Source organism: Myotis yumanensis, unplaced genomic scaffold, assembly GCF_028538775.1.
Source record: "Myotis yumanensis isolate MYYU_CA2020_CCGP unplaced genomic scaffold, mMyoYum1.0.hap1 SCAF_11, whole genome shotgun sequence".
NCBI lineage: Eukaryota > Metazoa > Chordata > Mammalia > Chiroptera > Vespertilionidae > Myotis > Myotis yumanensis.
The window spans coordinates 15,155,399-15,180,009 of NW_027223762.1; the positions used below are offsets into that span (position 1 = coordinate 15,155,399).

The 24,611-nt window shown below is 34.5% G+C and overlaps 1 protein-coding gene across 6 annotated transcripts in view; it reads left to right on the top strand.

The window, feature by feature from the left end:
• Nucleotides 1-24,611, top strand: part of BIRC6 (baculoviral IAP repeat containing 6) — a 181,438-nt gene that overhangs the window by 108,520 nt on the left and 48,307 nt on the right. For all 6 annotated transcript variants that reach the window (XR_011473150.1, XM_070428963.1, XM_070428967.1 and 3 more), the window contains exons 42-57: nucleotides 323-449; nucleotides 2,890-3,000; nucleotides 4,425-4,558; nucleotides 5,766-5,893; nucleotides 8,108-8,670; nucleotides 9,590-9,765; nucleotides 10,690-10,786; nucleotides 10,930-11,124; nucleotides 12,177-12,377; nucleotides 14,881-15,160; nucleotides 16,700-16,956; nucleotides 17,200-17,308; nucleotides 18,225-18,446; nucleotides 20,021-20,801; nucleotides 22,891-23,034; nucleotides 23,477-23,606. Coding sequence is in view for 5 of the 6 variants with exons in the window: in XM_070428963.1 (XP_070285064.1) it covers nucleotides 323-449; nucleotides 2,890-3,000; nucleotides 4,425-4,558; nucleotides 5,766-5,893; nucleotides 8,108-8,670; nucleotides 9,590-9,765; nucleotides 10,690-10,786; nucleotides 10,930-11,124; nucleotides 12,177-12,377; nucleotides 14,881-15,160; nucleotides 16,700-16,956; nucleotides 17,200-17,308; nucleotides 18,225-18,446; nucleotides 20,021-20,801; nucleotides 22,891-23,034; nucleotides 23,477-23,606 (3,655 nt within the window). In the remaining variant the exon portion in view is untranslated. The remainder of the gene's footprint in view (nucleotides 1-322; nucleotides 450-2,889; nucleotides 3,001-4,424; nucleotides 4,559-5,765; nucleotides 5,894-8,107; nucleotides 8,671-9,589; nucleotides 9,766-10,689; nucleotides 10,787-10,929; nucleotides 11,125-12,176; nucleotides 12,378-14,880; nucleotides 15,161-16,699; nucleotides 16,957-17,199; nucleotides 17,309-18,224; nucleotides 18,447-20,020; nucleotides 20,802-22,890; nucleotides 23,035-23,476; nucleotides 23,607-24,611) is intronic.

The following is a 24,611-nucleotide window of genomic DNA, read 5'->3' on the forward strand; positions in this document are numbered from 1 at the left end:
CTCATGCTATTCAAGGGTCAACTGTATATATTACAGTTTAAATACACTTGTATTTAAACACTTGAATCAACTCTTAAGTTAGGAAAGTATTTCTATTAGCTAAATTATAATTTTATATTAGGTAAATTATATATTTTAATTCACTTAAGTTTTGGTTCATCAAGAATTTTAAGATTGCTTGTCAACTAAATTGAAGTAACCAAAGTATTTAATAGAAAAATTATTTAGACTTAATCATAAGTATTCATACAGAAGAATTTGTTTAAATAGTATTTCATAATATAACAGGTACTTTTTTCTTTCAATTTTTACTCTTTTTCAGTTGGAATCACTTCTCCAATTGTGGCTCACATTGAGCCTGAATTCTAGTTCATCTGGAAACAAAGAGAACGGAGCAGAAATTTTTTTATATAATGCTAATCGAATACCTGTCATTTCATTAAATCAAGGTAATATTTATTATTAGGAAAAATATTCTCATAGCATAAATTATAAGCTTAAAAGGTAATGATTAGGTTAATATATACTTAAAATTTGTCATAAGGGTTATAATGTTTTCTTTTTTAAAAAAAAAAAATTTTTATATTTTTATTGATTTCAGAGAGGAAGGAAGAGGGAGAGAGATAGAAAGATCCATGATGAGAGAATCATGGATTGGCTGCCTCCCGCAAGTTCCCCACTGGGGATCGAGCCCACAACCCGGGCATGTGCCCTTGACTGGAATCAAACCTGGAACCTTTTGGTTCACAGGCTGACGCTCTATCCACTGAGCCAAACCTGCCAGGGCAGTTATAATGTTTTAGTGAAAGAAAAAGATTTTTATACACTGACTTAATAATTAGCAGGAAAGAACAAAAGACCTTTATATTCTCTTATCTGTATTATTTTATGCCTGTGTGCAACTGAAATGACAATGTTTCATGAATCTTTACGTTGGATTCCCGTAGTGTTATCTTAATTTGGTTTTAGGGGAATTGGTAAGTTAGAGAAGGATATTAATTTGCCATAGAAGTTGTGTTCATTTTTTTCTTGGCATATGCAAGAATGTGGAAACTAGAATAATATCTTCAACAGGAATAGAACTAGCCTTTATATTTGGCTATAAGAATTTATTTTAGTTATATTTTAAGAAAAGTGATAATGATCTATTTCTGGTGCTTTCTCCCTGTGGAGGGGTATCCTGTATCTTACATGGCTCTCACATGACCTGTTTTTCAGCCTCACTGACAGCCATACTGGGTCATGGTCCCACATATGTTTGCATTGTTTCAGCAAGACCAGCCTGACTTTATTCAGCTTTCATTTTTTCCTTGCATTAGTAATTATTATAAATTTTGCTCTCATTTCTTTTAAACTTTGTTATTGTGAAAAATATTAAATAAGAGTGTTTAGGAAAATAATGATTCCTTATTATCATCACATATCTGGTTAGTATTCAAACTCTGACAGTTGTCTCAACTTTTATAATTTTTAAAATTTAAATTCGGATCTATAATAGGTCTACACATTGTAGTTAATTATGTTTCTTCCTTTTAATCTCAGTAGGTTTCCTCTGTCTTTTTTATCCCCTTATAAAGTCATTTGTCAAAGAAATATCGTTATATGTTTCCCAAGACTCCTGGGTCCTGTTTCTTTGTGACTGTATCTCCACTATGTCCTCTGTACTTCTTGTAAATTGGTAGTTATTATAAATTGTAATAAATTGAAGCTTGATCTGATTTGAGGTTTTGAAGGCATTTTATACGTTGTCTGTCTTTATAACAAGTATTGATGTTTAATGCTTAGAGTCATTAATAATAATTCACTAGATGTTTCGAAATGAACATAGTCTAAGTCTGTTATTCCTTCTTTATTTATTAGCTGAAATACTCCCAGAAAAAGAAACTTCCTTTTATATGCTATTATTTCACCTTTTGATGTTATAGTTTGTATAAAAAAAGGCAGGAAAAATGCTAGAAATTTTTTTCTTTTATAGAATTAGTTTTAAAAATGAACTGGTTCACAGATAGTCTATATTCATAAGCTATAAGTTTCTTTAATAAATATCTGTATGAGTTTATGGACTTAAACATATTTTTATGCTTCTATTATAATTTTCATCTTTTTTTATTTACAGAAAAGGTCATACGTACTTTATTTTTTTAATTACATTAAAAAATTTTAAAATTCTATATTGTGAAAGTAACAGTTATAATTCTTATTGATGCTGATATTGTGCCAGTTGTGGCCCGTAAGAGACTTCTTTTCAGTTATTTTTTGGGGGGACAGGGGTGTGATTTAAAAAAAAAGAAACGATTCTGTTTCTGTTAACTTTTAGTATAATAGATGCCCCCGACTCTGTATTTCCTTCCTGAGGTCTGGAATGATCCATTTTTACAGAGTGTTTTAAGAGCATACTCTGGTCACTCTATTATGTTTTTGCATTTTGAATAACTGTTTTGGCTTCTCCAGCTGGTACAGGTGCTTCTTATCTCGGCCTTTCAAGCAACCTTACTACTCTTTTACTTTGTGCTTTGTTGGGAATTTACATTGGTTTTCCCCATCCTTTATTTCTGATAAGCCTTATTATTTTCAATTTTGGGTTTTGCAGAATGTGATGATTTTTAGTAAAACACAAATTCTGTTTCAGTAGAAATGCCTGTAATTTGGAAAAAACAATAAATTTATAATGATAATAATTTATGTGTCATGGGCTGAGCTTTATACTTAGCCATAAAATGTTATTGACGGTTAATGCGTTTGTTCTTTTTAATGGGGAACTCTTTCGTTTGTATAGTGACGTTAGATAGTTGATTTAAAGGAATATTTTTGAATTCTGTTTGTTTTTAATTCTGAGTAAACATTTGCTTTTTCTGAGTAGAAATTTTCCCCTTTCTTTTCTCTGCGTAGCATCAATAACTAGCTTCCTCACAGTGTTAGCTTGGTATCCCAATACCTTGCTCCGGACATGGTGCCTTGTGCTTCATAGTCTAACGATCATGACGAACATGCAGCTTAATTGTAAGTAAATATTTATTCTTTTAAGCCTATTCATTACTTTAAATCTCTGACATATACAATATTATTCTTGCTATTAGAGTCTTTAAAAAATACTTTTTCTAAGAATTGATATAGTTATGACAATTATTGAATTTATTTGAATATGTATCTTCTGAATTTGTTGCTATATATTGTATACTTTGCTTTTTTATGTTGATAATATATTCTCCTATAAGTGCCATTATAAATTCAAGTCATATTTATTCCTTCTAAAACGTAATAGTTATTAAAATAAAATTGGTTACTTTTAGAGTAGAAAGTCAAATATTTAATACTTATCTGTGTTTTATGTTGATTATTCTATTAAAGTGCCTTTAATTTAAAAATGATTTATTCATTATAATACTCATTAACATATATAACTAGATTCCTCAGTTTTTGTTTTTTACATTCAAAACCTATATTAACTGAACATAATTATTCTCAGATTCCAATGCCCTATTAAGTTGTTTTCTTTTCACACCCCAATTTCTTTTTTACCATTTTAGTTACTATAGTAAAATAATTTCTGAACATTCACAGAAAGGAACTTTTAGTACTTTCTGTGGCTTTTGTTTCTTCCAAATCATGAAAATACTCTCCTATATTATCTTCTGTAGTGCTTATGGTTTTCCATGTTTAATTCTAGGTTTTTATTTGGCATTCTTGAGGTAGTTGTGAGGTAGGGATCAATGTTCATATTAGAGGGCGTGGTCTAGCCATTTGTAAATTGAAATCTTTATTCCAAGGGACATATGTACTACTTTCAACATAAAGATAAAAGAAATCTTTATTTTATTGTAGGTTATTACAAAAGAAGGGTGGATTTCTTCCCCATTCTGTTTGGATTTAATTTTGTAAATATAAAGCTCTGTGACACTGATAAAAATTTAAATCATTGCTTAACATGAAAATTCCATTTTCTAATTTGGAATATATTTTCCAAATATGGGATCAAAAGCATTACTATATGATACTGAAGATAGATTTTTAACACAAAGGATATTTTCTTCAGTTCAGAAAACTGGTGTATCAGTTAACAATATACAACCTTGAAATAACTGACATGAAATAATGAGTAGTTTTTCCCTCAGTTTATTATAAAAATCTGGATTAAAATTTACCTGAAAAGTAGATCTCTATTTCTGGAAGAGAGATAGGTTCACCAGAAGTACATTAAGCATTTAGTTACTTCTTTTCCAGTTGATTGTACGTAGAACAGGGTATTTTTCACAATTGAAGTAGGAGAGAGGCAGGAGATCTGTGGTAGATGAAAATAGAGAATGAGTCCAACTCAGTTAATTCAGATCCTTTTAATAACCTGTAACAGCCAGGAATGTGTTAGTTCTCCTTAAAACTAAAAGATATCAGATACTACATTTTTATTGTTTCTTAATGTTTTATAGCTGGTTCCAGCAGTGCCATTGGTACTCAGGACAGTACTGCCCATCTGTTGGTTTCTGATCCAAACCTGATTCATGTTTTAGTGAAATTTCTTTCTGGCACCAGTCCACATGGAACAAATCAACACAGTCCACAGGTAATATGAATTTTGAAAAGCAGTCATAGACCCATACTATAAAATTAAAATGTTTGTAAAGAAAAACTTTAATGTACCTAAATATGTAACATTGTTATTGCCATAGTATTAAATGGTAGCCTTTGATGTATCAGTGTAATAAAATATTTTGAATTATTAATAATACTAGGGGCCTAGTGCACAAATTTGTGCACCTAGAAAGAAACTGGGCTGCGAGGCTGTGGTAGGCATAGGAACAGAGAGTTAGAAACATCGATGAGAGAGAAGCATCAATCAGCTGCCTCCTGTACACCTCCCCACTGGGGATGTGCCCGCAACCAAGGCACATGCCCTTGACCGGAATCGAACCCGGGACTCTTCAGTCCCCAGGCCGATGCTCTATCCAGTGAGCCAAACCGGCCAGGGCTTTTTTATCTTTTGTTGTTAATCTTTACCCTATGATATATTTCCATTGATATTTTTTTTTTTTTTGAGAGAGTGGGAGAGGGAGAGACACACAGAGAGAAACATTGATGTGATAGAGACACATCAGTTGATTGCCTCCCCGCCCAGACCCGGGCCAGTGATCAAGCCTGCAATTGAGGAACATGTCCTTGACTGGAATCGAACTCAGGACCCTTTAGTCTGTTTGCCGACACTCTATCCACTGAGCCAGTCTGGCTAAGGATACAGAGTTATCTTTTAGTTCTTAGCTATGTGCTAGGTCTAGGTACTGTTCTAGGTGCTAGGAATATTAGTAGTTACCAAGACCATGTCTTACCTTCTTGGAGCTTAAATTCTGAATCTGAAATTTCCTATTTATGAATATCTAAAAATGAATCAGTTTCCTGCTATCACTGATAATATTTTTGTTTTTCAAATGAAAGTTACAACAGTATAGTATTTGATTTAACACTTGATACTTTTTTTTTTTTTTTTAATATATTTTATTGATTTTTTACAGAGAGGAAGGGAGAGGGATAGAGAGTTAGAAACATCGATGAGAGAGAAACATCGACCAGCTGCCTCCTGCACATCTCCCACTGGGGATGTGCCTGCAACCAATGTACATGCCCCTGACCGGAATCGAACCCGGGACCCTTCAGTCCGCAGGCTGACGCTCTATCCACTGAGCCAAACCGGTCTCGGCCACTTGATACTTTTTAAATGAATAATTTCTTAAATGGTATCAGTAAGCAGTTTTCAATAAAATTTCATTTCTTTTCAGGTTGGGCCAACAGCTACACAAGCTATGCAAGAATTTCTTACCCGATTACAAGTGCATCTTTCTTCAACGTGTCCTCAGATATTCAGTGAATTTTTACTCAAGCTAATTCATATACTTTCAACAGAAAGGTATATTTCAGTGTTTACATAAATTTCTTATGTGAAATATATATTACTCCATTTTTTTGAGGGGTGTATCTGGGAGAAGATAAACAGTAGGATATTAAGATTAAGGAGGAAGGGCCTGGCCAATTTTTCTCAGTGGTTGGAGCGTCAGCTTTTGTTCTTACCAAGGAGAACATTTCCTTCTCTCCAAGTGGTGGAAAACAGCAAATGGTGTTTGAGGATTTGTTGTTTTTGTTCAGACACTAAATACATGGTGTCTTTCCAGTACCATTTTTCTTACCTGACATCAATTGCTATTCTACCATTCAGCACTAAACTGACACTACGCAAAGTTATCACCAAATTCACAGGTTTAACTGCTCAGTTCTACAAGACTGCTCTCACTTCAGAGGATAGTTGCAAGTGCCAGGTACCCAGGTTATATGTAAGTTAAGGTAGATTATGATGAAAAAAAAACGGAATAAAAGGGATGTATATTATAAATTGAGGACAAGCACAATAATCAAATTTAGTTATTAATAAATAATAAGCCAATAGTGGAAACAAATGAAATCATCAACTTAATCCAAAAAGTATGCAGAAAATAATTTTTAAAAAGGATCAAAGACTAAATAGGAAAATAGCAAAGTAATAAATTTTTAGCCCACTATATCAATAATTACATTTAATGTAAATAAATCATAGTCTACCTTAACTTACATATAATTACAACAGTGTATTTCCAATTTCTCACTCATATGTCAGAACTTTACAACAATAGATTTTCAGTTTCTTTCTCCTGTCACATGCTTGCTTATGCTGTAAACACAAAAATATATTCACATAGTTTTTTGCTTTAGATAAACTCATAGCCTTTAGGCATTAAAGTGAATAGTATTTTTTACCTGGGAAGAGACAAGACTCTTCTAGGGTGATTAGTGTGAATATTTGAGTCACTCTTTTTAGCAGTTGAGTTGGGTTTGGGTTTTGTTGTTGCTATGGTTACCCACACACATACAATTCGGCTACAAATTGAGGGGTTCTCACAATTCCTCAGGTTTGCTAATTCTCTAGGACAAATTATAGAACTCAGGAAAAACATTTTATTCATGTTTACTAGCTTATTATAAAGTATACTAGAAGCCCATTGCATGAAGATTCATGCAATAGGCCTTCCTTTCCCTGGCTGCCGGCACCGGTTTTCCTCCTGCACCTGGGACCCAGGCCTTTGGTCCGGCTGCAGCGGAGAAGCCAAGCCTCTTCAGTCTTCAGTCTTCACTCCGGCTGGAGCCTTCAGTCTTTGTTCCGTGCCTGTGTATGCAAATTAACCGTCATCTTTGTTGGGTTAATTTGCATACTCATCTGATTGGCTGGTGGGCATTGCAGAGCGATACCAATTTGCATGTTTCTCTTTTATTAGTGTAGATGTAATTCAGGATCAGCCTAATGGAATTGATGCATAGGGCAGGGTGCGTGGAGGTGGTGGTGGGGGAGGTTGCCTTTGAATGGATGTGAACTCCAAAGTTTCTATGTCATCACCCTCGCAACCCTAGTGGTGGTTAGCAATTTGTTAAATATTTTAGCGCACTTCTTCTTACCCACTTGTATATTGCCAGTGCCTCTTTTTTATTAATTCTGCCGCAAAAAGCCAATGATCATATTCTGTCTCCTTGGAGGTGACTGTCTTTTTATAAATGTCAGGCTTTTTGGTATCCCTTGACCTCAGGGATCTGATGAGTTCAAGAAGAGTTATGACTTTATAGTCCATTTAGCTTTTTCTTAATAAGTTGTGGGCGATGATTTTAGGCATAATAGAACTTGAAAGCATTTAATTCTGATGCATAAAAATTATTTGATTGAGTCTTAATTTTTGAAATTAAAACCAGTAGGGGATGTTTAAAATAGCAACATTTGAGGATATAATATAACAGCTAATTTTATTAGGAGTACCACCTTGTGATATTTACATATTTTATTCTGTACCTTCAGAGTCACCTGTTTGATTTACTTGGCCTTTAGTTTTCTATTTTGAAGGGAAGTCATTTTTTATTTTGTATAAAATAGAGATAAGAACAAGTACTCAGGAAGACATGGAAACCATTTGCTACAAAATGAAATAGTGAATACCATGAGTTTAATTTTTGTTTAGCTTTATTGTTTTATGTGGTTTACTCCCCCTCACCCCCACCCAAAGATCTTAAAATGGATTAATTTTTAATTATCTATCTTTTTCTGCAGGGGTGCCTTTCAGACAGGCCAAGGACCTCTTGATGCCCAAGTAAAGCTCTTAGAATTTACTCTGGAGCAGAATTTTGAAGTCGTCTCAGTTAGTACTATTTCTGCTGTGATAGAGTCTGTCACCTTTTTAGTGCACCACTATATCACTTGCTCTGACAAAGTCATGTCTCGAAGTGGATCAGATAGCTCAGTGGGTGCTCGAGCATGCTTTGGGGGACTCTTTGCCAACCTCATTCGTCCAGGTGATGCAAAAGCAGTTTGTGGAGAAATGACAAGAGATCAACTCATGTTTGATATGTTAAAACTAGTTAATATTTTAGTACAGCTGCCTCTTTCAGGCAATAGGGAATACAGTGCAAGAGTTTCTGTGACCACCAATACGACAGACAGTGTTTCAGATGAAGAAAAAGTCTCAGGAGGCAAAGATGGTAATGGAAGCAATAGTAGCATTCAAGGATCACCTGCATATGTCGCTGACTTAGTGTTAGCCAACCAGCAGATAATGAGCCAGATTTTGTCTGCTCTGGGCCTGTGTAATAGTAGTGCCATGGCGATGATAATTGGTACGTATTGAAAATATTAATCTTATTCTTGTTTTTGGTGCTATATCTCTTCTCTTTAGCAATGTATGAGTTCATTTTCTTTTCAGTTTATGCTGTAGGGGTAATTGTAAACTTCTTAGCATGATTGATTTTTATTAGTGAAAACTTATATAGAGTGGCTTCAATCAATGAATTAAGTTGAAATATTGAAAAATTTTAATTAATTGGAAAATACTAACAAAAGAATGTCAATTAAATTAAGAAAAAATATCAGTATCATAAGGCAGGTACCATAATTTATAGTGACACATTTTTAACATTTTAAAGATGAAAACTTACATCAAATTTGGTATTAGGGAATCAGTAAGATTTATTTACATTTTTTAAAAAAGCGAAATATAAAATTTTATTCAACGTGTAATAGTTTCTATGACATGTATCAATGTAAAATATATATATATTGTTGCTTCTTTTTGTTATAAATATATATATATGTATATATTTTTGTGAGTGGGTGTGTATGTGAAACAGTCATCTTCTAATCATTAGCTGTTTGGAAGTATAGTTACATATAAATACCACTTATTTTTCTCTCTCTTTTCTTTCTGCTTCATATATAGCTATGTGGAATTATGTTCCTCGATCATATAACATAACAACTTGTTTTTATTGTTACCAGCAATAGAGATAATTCATGTATCTCAGATTACTGAAAAGCATTCTTTACTGAATATTATGTTAGATAATTTAATTTGTAGGTACACGCGCGCGCGCGCACACACACACACACACACACAGCTATTAATGTACTCATCCTTCAGTGGTTTCAGGAAAAATGACCATTAAGTGTATTTTAATTATGACCATTAAGTGTATTTTAATTATTACTGGGTTTTAAGAATGTATTTAAAAAAATGTGTAATCTTTTTATTTAAACTAGGGGCAAGTGGATTACATCTCACCAAACATGAAAACTTTCATGGTGGGTTAGATGCCATATCAGTTGGGGATGGATTATTTACCATACTGACAACCCTTAGTAAAAAAGCTTCTACAGTCCACATGATGCTGCAGCCAATTTTAACCTACATGGCCTGTGGATATATGGGCAGACAAGTAAGTTCAATCCCACAACAGTTGTAGTAATTTACGTAGTTTCTGACAATGGGAGTAGAGAATTATTTATAGGACAAAGATGAATAGAGTATTCATATTACAAATTGGAAAATGAACAACATCAACAGATGAGAACTATAAATTATTAGTGGACATTGGAGAGTAAGATGTCTTTGAAGTGTTAATTTTCAAAGACGACCACAGTGATACAGTTACAGTATTCTTAGATTTTAGAATTTTTCCCATTGTCCCAAGAAATTCTTTCCTTTCCCCCCAAAATAGCATAGTTGAATACTAAAATGTTGTCTTTAGATATTACATATGAAAATTTAATGAGTATTTTTTTCAAGCTTATGTTGCATATTTAGTTTCCTTTCAATTGAAATTTGAGATTAGGGTAACTTTAAAGGGAAAATGTTAGAATATTATTGCTTTTTATATTTCCTTTTTTAAAATGTGATTTTTTAAAACTTTTAGTCTTTCAAATGCAGATTTTAAAAACAATTTTGCAAAGAATTTTTTTATATGTCAGTGTATAATTATCATTTTCTTAAGTATTTATTGCACATGCATATTTCTTGATTGGAGGATACAAATATATTTGGGAAGGATAAATTTTTGAAATGAAGCAAAAATTAATACACATTAACTTAAGGTAAAAGTGATAATAGTAGTTGAAGACAGATGCTTAAAAATGTGCTCTGAATTCAGAGAGGATATTATTCAGTTCCTTTTTGATTCAAGTGAGATTTGTTATATGTTTTAGCAGACACTTTTATGTAGCGACAGGTTAAGGCTGTCATTTTATAATAGACTATAAAGGAATATTACATTCAATAAGAAATTTAGTTGACCTAATTCACTGTAAATTAACAATTGCTATTTTAAACTTAAAATATACATGTGTATTTTTTGTTTTATTAGGGCTCTCTTGCTACTTGCCAGTTATCAGAACCATTATTGTGGTTCATTTTGAGAGTATTGGATACTAGCGATGCCTTAAAAGCATTCCATGACATGGGTAAGATAAAATTTCATTAATTGTCCTTTAAGTGTAATCATTTGATAGTATGTTATGTTCTCATTTGGGTAGTCTTTAGGTAAGTTAAGTTGATGTCAAACTATCTATCTTAAGATTCATTTAGTATTTTTTGGTAAATTTAGGTGGTGTTCAGCTCATTTGCAACAATATGGTAACTAGCACAAGAGCTATTGTAAACACTGCAAGAAGTATGGTATCAACTATTATGAAATTTCTTGACTCTGGTCCAAATAAAGCTGTGGACAGCAGTTTGAAAACAAGAATACTAGCTTCTGAGCCTGACAATGCAGAAGGAATTCATAACTTTGCACCTCTAGGTAAGAAAATAATTATTAAATCATACTGGTATAAACTTATGTAGTTTATTAACTGGAATGAAACAAAAATAGTTGTTGAAATAAGTTGATCATGTTATAATATTACCATTTTAATTTAAAACACTTGATTTTAAAGGTAGTGGTTTTTGAAACATTCTATATATTAGGGAAGTTTATTATAGTTCTTTAGCAGTAATATTTGTTTTTTTGAGTTTAAATAAAAGTGTAATGTAGAAGACTAAATAGAAGAGATATGTCAGTTTTCACTGTAAATGCTAGTATTAAAGAACGTGTTCCTTCTTTGTGTGGTATTTTCCTTTGAAGAAGCTTCAGATTTAAATATTTGCTCCATTTTCCAGTCTATGTAGTTTCTTTTTTATTTTTCATATTTGTAACTCCATGAACATTGCCATCTTAGAATTAAAGTGATTATTTTCGCCTTAGCCAGTTTGGCTCAGTGAATAGCGCGTTGGCCTGTGGACTGAAGGGTCCCATGTTCGATTCTCGGTCAAGGGCATGTAAATCAGTTGCAGGCTCCATCTCCGGCCACAACTAATCTATGTGTCTCTCTCACATCGATGTTTCTTTCTCTCTGTCTTTCCTGCTCCCTCCTACTATCTCTCAAAATAAATGGAAAAATATCCTCAGGTGAGGATTAACAAACAAAAAAAGTGATTATTTTCAGGTTGAAGGCTGTATTGGACATTGTGTTTTACTTAAACTATTTTAGGATTATTGTGCTAGATTTGTTATTACTTTAGTTTTCATTTAATATGTGTGTATAAAGAAATTAGGCAGCAACTAAAACCTCAGCATGACTTGCCACAATACTCACAAAACATCACAACACCTTGTCATCTCTCAGTTAACAAGGTGTTGTGATGTTTTGTGAGTACTGTGGCAAGTCATGCTGAGGTTTTTAACTACATTCATAGTTTCAAAAATGTTCATGTTTTTAACTAAATTTTCTAATGTAATTATTATGATTTGAATAGTTCTTGATACTTTATTGGGTTTCTTTTCTAAGTTCTCATTTAAAATGTCTTTTGTAGGTACAATCACATCTAGCAGTCCTACTGCCCAACCAGCTGAGGTGCTTTTGCAGGCCACCCCACCCCATAGAAGAGCTCGCTCTGCAGCTTGGTCCTACATCTTTCTGCCAGAGGAGGCTTGGTGTGACCTTACCATTCACCTTCCTGCAGCAGTACTTCTTAAAGAGATACATATCCAACCTCACCTTGCATCTCTTGCAAGTCAGTAATATTTTCTGTAAAGAAGCATAATAAAAGTAAACTATAATATAGAAACATAAAAATGAGAAAAGTATATAGAAAATTGTGAAACATATGATTTCTAGATTTGTTAATTTTGGAATTCTTAGTATATTTGACATTACCACCAAATCATTTCCCATAAAATGAACTGATGAGTTTATTCCTCAAATAGAATGTTTGATGAAATCCACATATATTCCAATGAATTGTTTTTCCTTTTCTTCTCCCCCAAATTTATTAAATGATAGCATTAAGTTGAAATGAAATTTTCACATTTATGTTTATTGAATGATGTCACTTAATAATTGCATGAAGAACTATGGGAGATTTTGTAGATCCCTGGCATATTTGGAAGAATAAATTTTTCATTTATTTGTTAGATTAGACTACTATTATACCCTAATATAGTTGTGTAATCCCCCTTTTGGATAGAAACAGATATAATGAATAAAATGCAGAAAGAAAGTATACTAATCCACAGGTTTTTAGCAGGTCAAAAAAGAACTATGTGCCCTAGCTGGTTTGGCTCAGTGGATAAAGCATCAACCTGTGGGCTGAAGGGGCCTGGGTTCAATTCTGGTCAAGGGCACATGCCCAGGGTTGCAGGCTCAATCCCCAGTAGGGGACGTGCTGGAGACAGTCAGTCAGTGATTCTCATCATTGATATTTCTAGCTCTCTCTCCCTCTCCTTACCTCTCTGAAATCAATAATAAAAAAAATATATATCCTATATAATAAAAGCCTAATATGCTAAGTGTCCAGTCGTCTGGTTGTCCTTTCAACCAAAGTGTAATGTGCTAATGATATGTTAAGGCCGCTCAACTGCTTGTTATGATGAGCACTGGCCACCAGGTGGCAGATAGTTGACCGGTCGACCAGTCACTATGACGGGCACTGACCACCAGGGAGCAGATGCTCCGACTGGTAGATTAACTTGCTGCTGGGGATCTGGACTGAGCTAGATGGGCTGGAAACACCCTGGAACCCTCCCGTGGTCCTTCCCCAGCTGGCCAATTCCCGTGTCCCTCCCTGGCCTTGATTGTGCACTGGTTTGGTCTCTCGGCCTGGCCTGTGCCCTCTTACAATCTGGGACCCCTCCGGGGATGTCAGAGAGCTGGTTTCAGCCCGATCCCGCAGGCCAGGGCAAGGGACCCCACTGATGCATGAATTCGTGCACTGGGCCTCTAGTGTATATATAAAAGAACTATGTTATGTGGTAAAATATAAGACAATGTAAGGTTTAAGGGAGTGATGGCGAACCTTTTGAGCTCAGCGTGTCAGCATTTTGAAAAACCCTAACTTAACTCTGGTGCCGTGTCACATATAGAAATTTTTTGATATTTGCAACCATAGTAAAACAACGACTTATATTTTTGATATTTATTTTATATATTTAAATGCCATTTAACAAAAATCAACCAAAAAAATGAGTTTGCGTGTCACCTCTGACACGCGTGTTATAGGTTCGCCATCACTGGTTTAAGGGGTTAATCTAAGATGAGGAAGAAATTGCTTTTATTTGGAAAGAGAAAGAGTGGTTCATATAAATGGTGGCTTTGAAAATATAGCTTGAATTTGCACATGGGGATTGATGTAGGAAGAATGTTACGAAGGAGAGCTTAATAAAACATTTTGATTTTATTATTGGATTGGAGCAGAAATTGAAGATACATTGTTTTCCATTAGAAATAACAGAAGCTTTAGAATCAAACATGGACTAGAATGTAAAATGTGCCATTTGTTAATGTGAGGATTTGGCTTACTTAATCTCTCTTTGACTCTGTCAACTTGTGTAAAATGTGGATAATACTTATCTCAAGGTTTTGAAGATTATATTTAATACTCCATATGACTTGTAATCCTGGTGTGTAATTGGCATACAATAAGAGTTACTTGCTAGTTTTACTGTCGAAATTAAAATCAGAGTTCAAAGTTTGTTGTAGTTAATAGATAAATTTATTATATGGGCTTTCATGTTGTTAGGGGAAAAAAACACTTTCCCATAGCAACTGCCAATTGTTACTTCATTAGGCCTCCTTAAATTTTAGAAGGAAATTATTTTAAAAACAACTCTTGAGAATATTTGGCTAAGGTTTGAAAGAAAGCCAAAAAATTTTCTTAAATTGTTGACAACAGTGAACGTATTAATCACATGTCCCATATTGGAGATAATTCTAAATAAAATAGAAGTAATAGAGAGTCAAGTACATGTGGACTGTATATCTTTAGTTACTCTTTTTTGAAGTGAATGTTACAATTTTTTAAAAACTATTTTTTTTATCTTGTAGCTTTCATATCATATGTTGGAAAATAGCTCAAAATAATTTATGGTGAGAGTCAGTGAATCATTTGGTGTATAAATGCTCTTTTGACAACTTAATTGTGAATATAACTGAAAGCTGCTGTTTTACTGGAATTTCCACTAACCTATGAAGGCTAGTTTACTTATTCTTTAGTAATTGTTTGATTTTCTCTTCTGCAGCCTGCCCATCCTCAGTGTCTGTTGAAGTGAGTGCAGATGGGATAAATATGCTACCTTTGTCCACTCCTGTAGTCACAAGTGGTCTCACCTACATAAAAATTCAGCTTGTAAAAGCAGAAGTAGCCTCTGCTGTCTGCCTTAGACTCCATCGTCCTCGAGATGCCAGCACATTAGGGCTTTCACAAATTAAGTTATTGGGCCTCACTGCTTTTGGTACCACTTCTTCAGCCACAGTTAATAATCCCTTTCTTCCATCTGAAGATCAGGTATCTAAAACAAGGTATGTTTATTTCTCATTCTAAAAAAACACGCTTTCTATGAAATTACTCTGTAGTTTATTAACTTAATTTATTTAATTATGTTTTTATTGATTTGAGTGAGAGAGAGAGAAACAACAATGTGAGAAAAGCACTAATTGGCTACCTCCTATTTGCCCCCTACTGGGTATGAAACCCATAACCTGGGCATGTGCCCTGACTGGGAATTGAACCAGTGACCCTTTGGTGCATGTTACAATGTTCAACCATCTGAGCCATACCATTCAGGGCTGTGGCTTTTTTTTTAGGGCTTAGGCATTTCTTTCTTGAATAGGTATCTATATAAGAACATGTTTTACTTTGTGTGTTTTTTTAAGTGTAATAGAGACAATTTTATCAAAGCAGAACCTTGAGGCTGGTTAAAATTGAGATTTATATGTGTTTAATCCTTGAGCTGATCTATAATGTGGTATATGTGGATGGGATTCCAGTTTCTTTTTTATTTTTTTTATTGATTTTTAACAGAGAAGAAGGGAGAGGGATAGAGAGTTAGAAACATCGATGAGAGAGAAACATCGATCAGCTGCCTCTCGCATACCTGCCACTGGGGATGTGCTTGCAATCAAGGTACATGCCCTTGACCGGAATCGAACCTGGGACTTTTCAGTCCTCGGGCCTACGCTCTTATCCATTGAGCCAAACTGGTTAGGGTGGATTCCAGTTTCTTGGATTGGAGTCTAATATAAGAATATCTAGCCTGGCCGGTGTTGCTCAGTTGTTGAGTGTCAAGCCAAGCACCAAGAGGTCACCGGTTTGATTCCCAATTAGGGCACATGCCTTGGTTGCAGGCTTGATCCCTAATAGGGAGCATGAAGGAGATAGCCAATCAATGTTGGTTCTTTCCCATCAATGTTTCTATCTCTCTTCCTCTCTTGGTAAAAATTAATAAAAACATATTTTTAAAAAGTATCCAAATGCCTATCACCAGGAATCTGTTTAACCATAGAAAACCATAGAAATTGACCACATAGACCAGGGATCTAGTCTTATATGGTAATTCCTAAACTCCAGTTAGCAGAAGGGTTGTATTTGAGCCATACAAACTAAACAAACAAACAAGGACCTGAATATATTCTTTAATTTACATTTTTCTGGTATATTTTGTTGTTTGGAAATTTTATAAACTGGTTTTACTGAAAGCTTTGCCTGATAAAAAAATTTAGGATATCTTGTTAATTCCCAAGCTGCCAAGACTTTACATTTTTTCAAGTCTATGGTCCTATACAGTTTATATTTATACACATAAGTATGTGTATATATAACAACATTTTCTGACATTACAAAGGAAGCAAGCACATAGTTTCAAAATACTATTATCACATAAATATTTTGTTTAGTTATTCTTTATTTGATAGTGCAGTATTTGAAACCTTTTTTTTTTACATAGATTGGTGATATTTATGAAACATAGCATGCTGATCTTTAGAAGTTTTGTTTTACTCCTGAAATAATTTGATTTATGTAAATTTATATTATAAGTCACTTTGTATTGTGTATTTCAGTATTGGATGGTTACGGTTATTACATCACTGTCTAACTCACATAAGTGATCTGGAAGGAATGATGGCAAGTGCTGCTGCGCCTACTGCTAATCTGCTACAAACTTGTGCTGCCTTATTGATGTCCCCATACTGTGGAATGCATTCACCCAACATTGAGGTTGTGCTTGTAAAGATAGGCCTGCAGTCCACTAGAATTGGCCTGAAGCTTATAGACATTCTGCTGAGAAATTGTGCAGCATCAGGCAGTGATCCTACAGGTGACAATTACCTTTGATAATTTAATTTTTACATTTGCAAAGCAATGACTTGAATTATGTCATTTGTGGTTACTTCTGTTTCTGAAATTAATTTCCATTTATGCCTTTATTATTTTTGGAGTTTGCTTTTTTGTTGCAATTTGTAGAAGAGTTATTTTTACTGAATAATTTAACATTAAATTGAGCATATCTCATTCCATTTGCTTCTTTAACAACTTTTTCCTTTTGGCTCTTTATTACAAGATTTAAATAGCCCTTTACTTTTTGGAAGACTGAATGGGCTGTCTTCTGACTCTACTATAGATATTCTTTATCAGCTTGGAACAACTCAGGACACTGGAACAAAAGACAGGTATATAATGATCTCATTTTTTAAATTAAGGTCACATATAATCACTTGTAGTGAATTTATTTGTAATACTTTCTCCTTATATCATTTTATAAAAGTTAAGACCATTTATTATATTGTATATTCACCTGTATAGTTTATATGATGCAATTTCTAGAGATTTTTGTGAGCATTAAATATACATTTTTACATATACCTTCCTACCCCTATCTCTCTTACCTAGAAAAAAAAAATCTGATGGTTTAAAATAGAAATTTAAAGCAAATAAAAACAAATATAGTGTTTTAAGAATGGGCAACGTATCTTTTCTGTTTCTTAAACTTCAAATCACTATTGCTTTAATCATTCTTTTACTCTCAGTTAGTGGTCCCCAGCTTCAGGGGATTGAGAGTAGAGTGGCACTTGTAAAAGGGCATATGGTGGGCTTATATTCTGTTTTCAGAGTGAAGGAGGGTGAGTGGCTGCTACTATATTAATGCATAGGAACTAGATTTATGAAACATGCTATATTGCATGTGATTCTGTGCAATGAAGAATTAGCCCCAAATTACTCCTCTAGGTTGTATGGATTTGTTGTGAGAGAAAATTTAGAAGAGATGGTGAGTTTAAGTTGTATGTTCTATAATTCTAGTTATATATTTTGTTATAAATCAGGTAGGAATTAATATTTATTTGTTGAATTATAGTTATCTCAAACATTTTCATCGGTTAAGATTGGAAAGGTTGTTGGAAAATTAGAACTATATCCTTGTTGCTTACTATATCCTTGTTCCTTTCCCCTTCTATTTTAAATTAAAATTCATGAGAACATTAGTATGTTATTATAAATATATTTATTTCAGACAGTGGTGATACTTATCCATATTAAATGTCAGTTATGATATAATTAGTTATTTGAATATTATTTCCTTCTTTTAAGAATTCAGGCCTTGTTAAAATGGGTCAGTGATTCTGCAAGAGTGGCTGCTATGAAGAGAAGTGGCAGAATGAGCTATATGTGCCCTACATCTTCGGCAATAGAGTATGGACTGCTAATGCCATCTCCTTCTCATTTGCACTGTGTAGCAGCAATTCTGTGGCACAGTTATGAACTCCTTGTAGAGTATGATTTACCAGCACTGTTGGACCGAGACCTCTTTGAGTGAGTATGATTTGTGAAATTCTTTTTCTCTCCAGTACTAAATTGCTTTGGTTTTAACTTGAAATAGTATTTTATATGCTTATTGGAATAAAAATAATACTTTGAAAGTGGTAGTTAAATATAGTTAGGAACAACTTTGAAATGAGATGTTACAAAAATTTAATTTATCTTCATGTTTTAAGAAGATATATTAATGCAGTGGTTCTCAACCTTCCTAATGCCGCGACAGTTCCTTATGTTGTGGTGACCCCCAACCATAAAATTATTTTCGTTGCTACTTCATAACTGTAATTTTGCTACTGTTATGAATCGTAATGTAAATATCTGATATGCAGGATGTATTTTCATTATTACAAATTGAACATAATTAAAGCATAGTGATTAATCACAAAAGCAATATGTAATTATATATGTGTTTTCCAATGGTCTTAGGCGACCCCTGTGAAAGGGTCATTTGACCCCCAAAGGGGTCGCGACCCACAGGTTGAGAACCACTGTATTAATGTCATTGCCTGTTTTTCCAACCTAAAAGTAGAATGTAAATGTATATGCTCCCTACATTTCATAGTGTTTATCCTATTTGCACATTGACCCATCAGATTCTTTTATCTTCAATGTGTAACTGTGGACGAAAAGTATAGCTAGAAATTTTGAAAGACTTGCTATGTCAGAAGGTTTTTTTGACTAATTGTTTTTACTACTACATTTTAGACGCTTGTTACAATTGTTCTTTTGGTAAGTAGTTCCCACTACCCACATTTCTTCATCATACCCAGCTAATGCATTGTTGAGCTTACTGCCTGATAACTCCTAAGTCTTAGCAGAATATTATATTTATTTTTGAAGAGTCCCATGACTGATAAAAAGTTGGGCTTTTGTCTTGGAGTCTGTCATTGTCATATTTGCCCCTACCAGTTGGTATAATCTGTGATTTATTAGTGAAAGTCACGCCCTGACTGGTTTGGCTCAGAGGATAGAGCGTCGGCCTGCAGACTCAAGGGTCCCAGGTTCAATTCCGGTCAAGGGCATGTGCCTTGGTTGTGGGCACATACCCAGTGGGGAGTGTGCAGGAGGCAGCTGATCCATGTTTCTCTCTCATCGATGTTTCTAACCCTCTATCCCTCTCCCTTCCTCTCTGTAAAAAATCAATAAAATATATAGTTTAAAAAAAAGTCACTAATAACTTTTGATTTGCAAAAATGTATTTAAGCCATCAATTGTCAAATTTGATCTAAACATTTTCTTGGTATAATTTTTCATTATTTTTTTAATGTCACTTTTTTGAGATCACAGAGAATGGTAGAAATATTTTAATATAGATCTCTTGGTTTTCTGTACTCATTTTATACTTTTATTTTACCTTCTAATTTACCTAAATACTTAATGTATATTCTGAGCAGTATTCCTGAATTCTTATCATGTAATAATATTTATGTCAAATAAACAGTATTGTTTTCATTAGAGTTTAGATTGATCTCTAGTAGAAATATTTGGAATAAATATAAGAATATATATTATATGTACATAGACCTGATACATACACATTGCTTACCTGGTATCTTTTATTCCCCTAGGTTACTCTTTAATTGGTCCATGTCTCTTCCCTGCAATATGGTTTTGAAAAAAGCTGTTGACAGTCTACTTTGCTCAATGTGCCACGTACACCCAAGTTATTTTTCTTTGCTGATGGGCTGGATGGGAATTACACCTCCTCCAATGCAGTGTCACCACAGACTATCTATGACAGATGACAGCAAAAAGCAAGATCTTAGTTCATCTTTAACAGATGACTCTAAAAACGCACAAGCTCCTCTTGCACTAACGGAATCACACTTGGCAACTCTTGCTTCCTCTTCTCAATCTCCAGAAGCTATCAAACAATTATTGGACTCGGGTTTGCCTTCTCTTCTTGTGAGGAGTCTGGCTAGTTTCTGCTTTAGCCATATTTCTTACTCGGAAAGCATTGCTCAGTCAATGGATGCATTCCAGGACAAACTCAGGCGGCATCATGTTCCACAACAATGCAATAAGATGCCTATCACAGCAGACCTGGTTGCTCCTATTCTTAGGTTTTTGACAGAAGTTGGCAGTAGCCATGTTATGAAAGACTGGCTTGGTGGTTCAGAAGTCAATCCACTATGGACAGCACTTCTGTTTTTATTGTGTCACTCTGGGTCCACTTCTGGAGGACATAATTTAGGTGCACAACAGACCAGTGCAAGATCAGCTTCTCTTTCTTCAGCTACTACAGCAGGATTGACTGCTCAACAGAGGACAGCAATTGAGAATGCAACAGTGGCATTCTTCCTGCAGTGCATTTCATGCCACCCTAATAATCAAAAGCTGATGGCACAGGTAAGAGTGGAAAACCTGGCTTATGTTTTAGGTAATTTTAATATGTTGTCAAATAGTACTCGTGAAATTAGTTAAGAAAGGGGCATGTATTATATAAGGCTAGATGGTGTTAAAGTTTGGAATTGGGTATATTTAATGGTCTGAATTTAAACCATAATTAAAATGCAGTACTGGAAAAAAACAACACACAGCACTGATATCTTCTCCTTCTTCCCCTCAGCTGTCACATATATCAGTTAATCTTTTTGATGAGCTAGTGGGCAAAATCACAGAAATTCCAGCTATACATCGTGCTCTCCTCCTTTTTAAGAACTCCCCAAATATGAAGACCAGACCCCCAAAAGCCACTTTAGCTGCTGGAACAGGATTGACCACTTGAAGATGATCATTGAATGCCTCATCTGTACTGAGGCATTGTGTTTTGTTGTAACCGGATTGTTACAATTATTGACATGAAGAAGATATTAGAGTAGGTTTAACATAGGAGACACCTGACAAGTCACTTTAAAACTGTAAAAGATTATTTTATTCTATTAAGTCTATGGGGCCAAAAATCTTGAAAGCTAGAATTATTTAAAAAGTAATTCTAGGCCTTGGATGGGTAGCTCAGTTGATAAAGCATTATCCTGCTATACCAAGGTTATCGGTTCGATCCCCGGTCAGGGCACATACAAGTGGCAACCAGTGAATACATAAATGTAAGTGGAACAACAAATTGATTTCTCTCTCTCTCTCTCCCTCTCTCCCCCTCTCCCCCTCTTTCTCTTTCTCTCTCTCTCTCTCTCTCTCTCTCTCTCTCTCTCTATCTCTCTCCGCCCCTTCCCCTTTCTTTTCTATGTCTCTAAAATATATAAATTTTTAAAAGAGTAAATCTAGTGGCTTATTGCCAATTTCTGCTCCTTTCTGATTGTTTCTAGCTTCAGTAAGTTGCTTGACATAAGATGGGGCTAGTAATGCCTGCCTCAAAGATTTTTTAAAGAGAATTATTGTAATGTAATTTATGGTCTAAAGTAATTATTGGGAAACTATATCTCCTTAATGTCCCCAATTAAAATGAAATGCTTAAATTACCATTGTTATAAGCAAGGCCATGAATATGGTATTTGAAAATTTGGTTTGTGCTTTTGTATAGCATGAAACTTTGTGTCCCATTGCTTTCTGGCCTAATTATTATCTTGCAGCTTCTTGATAAGGCTTGGTTCTATATCTTAAATGTAGTTATCATATACTAGAGGCCCGGTACACGGCCTGGCCTGCAGGGATTGGACCAAAATCGGCTCTCTGACATCCTCCCAAGGGTCCTGGATTGTGAGAGGGCGATTCTCATGGTGACACACCCTGGAATTGGGCTCCTTCCTCTCTCGTTCTGGGTGCGTCACTGGAGAACCACAGCTGCCAAGTCACTGCAGCTTGGCAGCTCCTGCATTGAGCGTCTGCCCCCTGGTGGTCATTGCGTGTCATAGCTACCAGTCAGACGGTCGGATGGTTATGTAGGCGCATATATATATAGACTAGAGACCCAGTGCATGAAATTTGTGCATGGGTAGGGTCCCTAGGCCTGGCTGGCGATCAGGACTGATCTGTGGGTTGACCAACGGAGCTATGGGGGGGGGGGGGGGGGGCGCCTTGCTGGCACCCGCCTCCTTTGCTGGCCAGGGGCCTGCGGGCTGGGGTTAGCTCCTGCGTTGATCATCTTCCCCCTGGTGGACAGTGCATGTCATGGCGACCAATCATTCCACCAGTCATTCTGCCATTCGGTCGAGTTGCATATTAGGCTTTCATTATATAGGATAGAATTGTATTGTAACCACATAGATATTGACCAAAGTTAACAGTAAGTTGGTTATGCTGGGTATTTATTATTTGAAAACTCTACAGTAGTAATTTCTCTTTTCCACAGAAATTTTTGTTGCACTTCTTACCTACTTCTGTATTCATGTATTTTAAGATGAAATAATGTATTCTTTAGTTACTGATATGATATATTCAAATATACTTGTTAATTCACACTCTTAATTTTCTTTTTTCAGTTAAAATACAAAGGTGCAAATAAACATGGCATTTAACTTTAAATCTCTTGTCTTGCCAGGTTCTCTGTGAACTGTTTCAGGCATCTCCTCAAAGAGGGAACCTTCCTACATCGGGGAACATTTCAGGGTTTGTACGTAGGTTGTTTTTGCAGTTGATGCTAGAGGATGAGAAAGTGACAATGTTTCTACAGTCTCCCTGTCCAGTGAGTATTCAACAATTAAATTAAATTTTAGTGATTAGCTCTTTGTAAAGATATTTTATAATTTCACATCAGAGTTTGCAGTAATTTCTACATTCTAATTTCTAATAAAGCAAAGTAAAATTAGAAAAACTTGTATACTTCATGATAGGACCTAAAAATCTCTGAGATAACCCTCTCTACCTAGAATAACCTAATTATATTCTATATTAGTAGAATAGTATGATTTGGGAAAAACTAACATAATATTAGGTACAATAATGCTAATGCAAAACTTGACCTACAAATTACAGGCAGATAAACATGCCATATTTAAAGAAACACATTAAACAAGTCCTTTATATTTTGTATGCATTGTTGAATTTTCAGTCTTTCATGCTTTAAAAATTTTTTTAATATGTATTTCAAATAACCACACTTTGATTTATTTTGAATTAATTTTCAGCTATACAAAGGTAGAATCAATGCTACTAGCCATGTCATCCAGCATCCAATGTATGGAGCAGGCCACAAGTTCCGGACACTTCACTTGCCAGTGTCAACAACATTATCAGAAGTTCTTGACAGGGTGTCAGGTAAGTCAGACTTAAGTTTTCTTTAACTTTATGTTATATGTATTTGGAATTTTGTTTTATCACTTTATTTTACTGCATTCATTCACTCAGCAATCTTTTAATGGCTAGAAAAGAACAAGATATCTTCACATTATGAGGCATGAGTAAGTAGCTGAAGAAAAAATGTATAATACAAGTTAGCACCTATACTTCTTTTGGTGTGATGTGTGTTACGTGTAGCAATGACAGATGGGGTTGTTGGATATGTAGACAAGCCTTGGGTAGCCATGGATAGAATTTTCTCACAATAAGCCTTCTGGCTGTTTTATAGTAAGTGAATTCCAGAGTATTAGCGTGGATGACAGTAATACAAATTTACTAAATCGAGGGAATAAATGAGTGTTCAGAAGATGAAGATAAGGTAGAATTGATTGTTGACTTTATTGTTTATAATAGTTAGTGAATAAAGAAGACATAACTTTTCCCCTTGGTTTCTTAACCTGTATTTCAAAAGCTCTCACATACTGCCTTTAAACAACATTTACTAACTACTAAAAACTTACAGTTTTGATGGCAGAATGCAAATTGACTATGGATGGTTTGAGTTTATCACCAATCCTAATAAGTGAATGAATTCATGCTATTTGTAAGCACAATAGTTTGTACTAGGGTTGTAATAATGAGCAAGACACATATTCTGCCCTTCAAAGTATTTATGATCTTATGTATGTTGTTAGTTTTAAAAACAAGCTGGAAACTTAATTGTTTACATTGTAATGTAAATATAAGCATATGTCTATACATTAGAGGGTGTGCTTCAGTTTTAAGCAATACTGATAACTGAAGGAAGTTAACAGTATCTCAGAAAAAAGCTGCTGATGTTCATTTATCAATTGTAAGTACAAATCTAAGCTTAAAGTAAAAGGCTGGTTTGAAGAGTTTGGGAATTGTTACCATATATAAGTGGTAAATTAAACCATGAGAATGGATGAGATTATTATGAGAAAATAAGGTAGAAAAGATCCT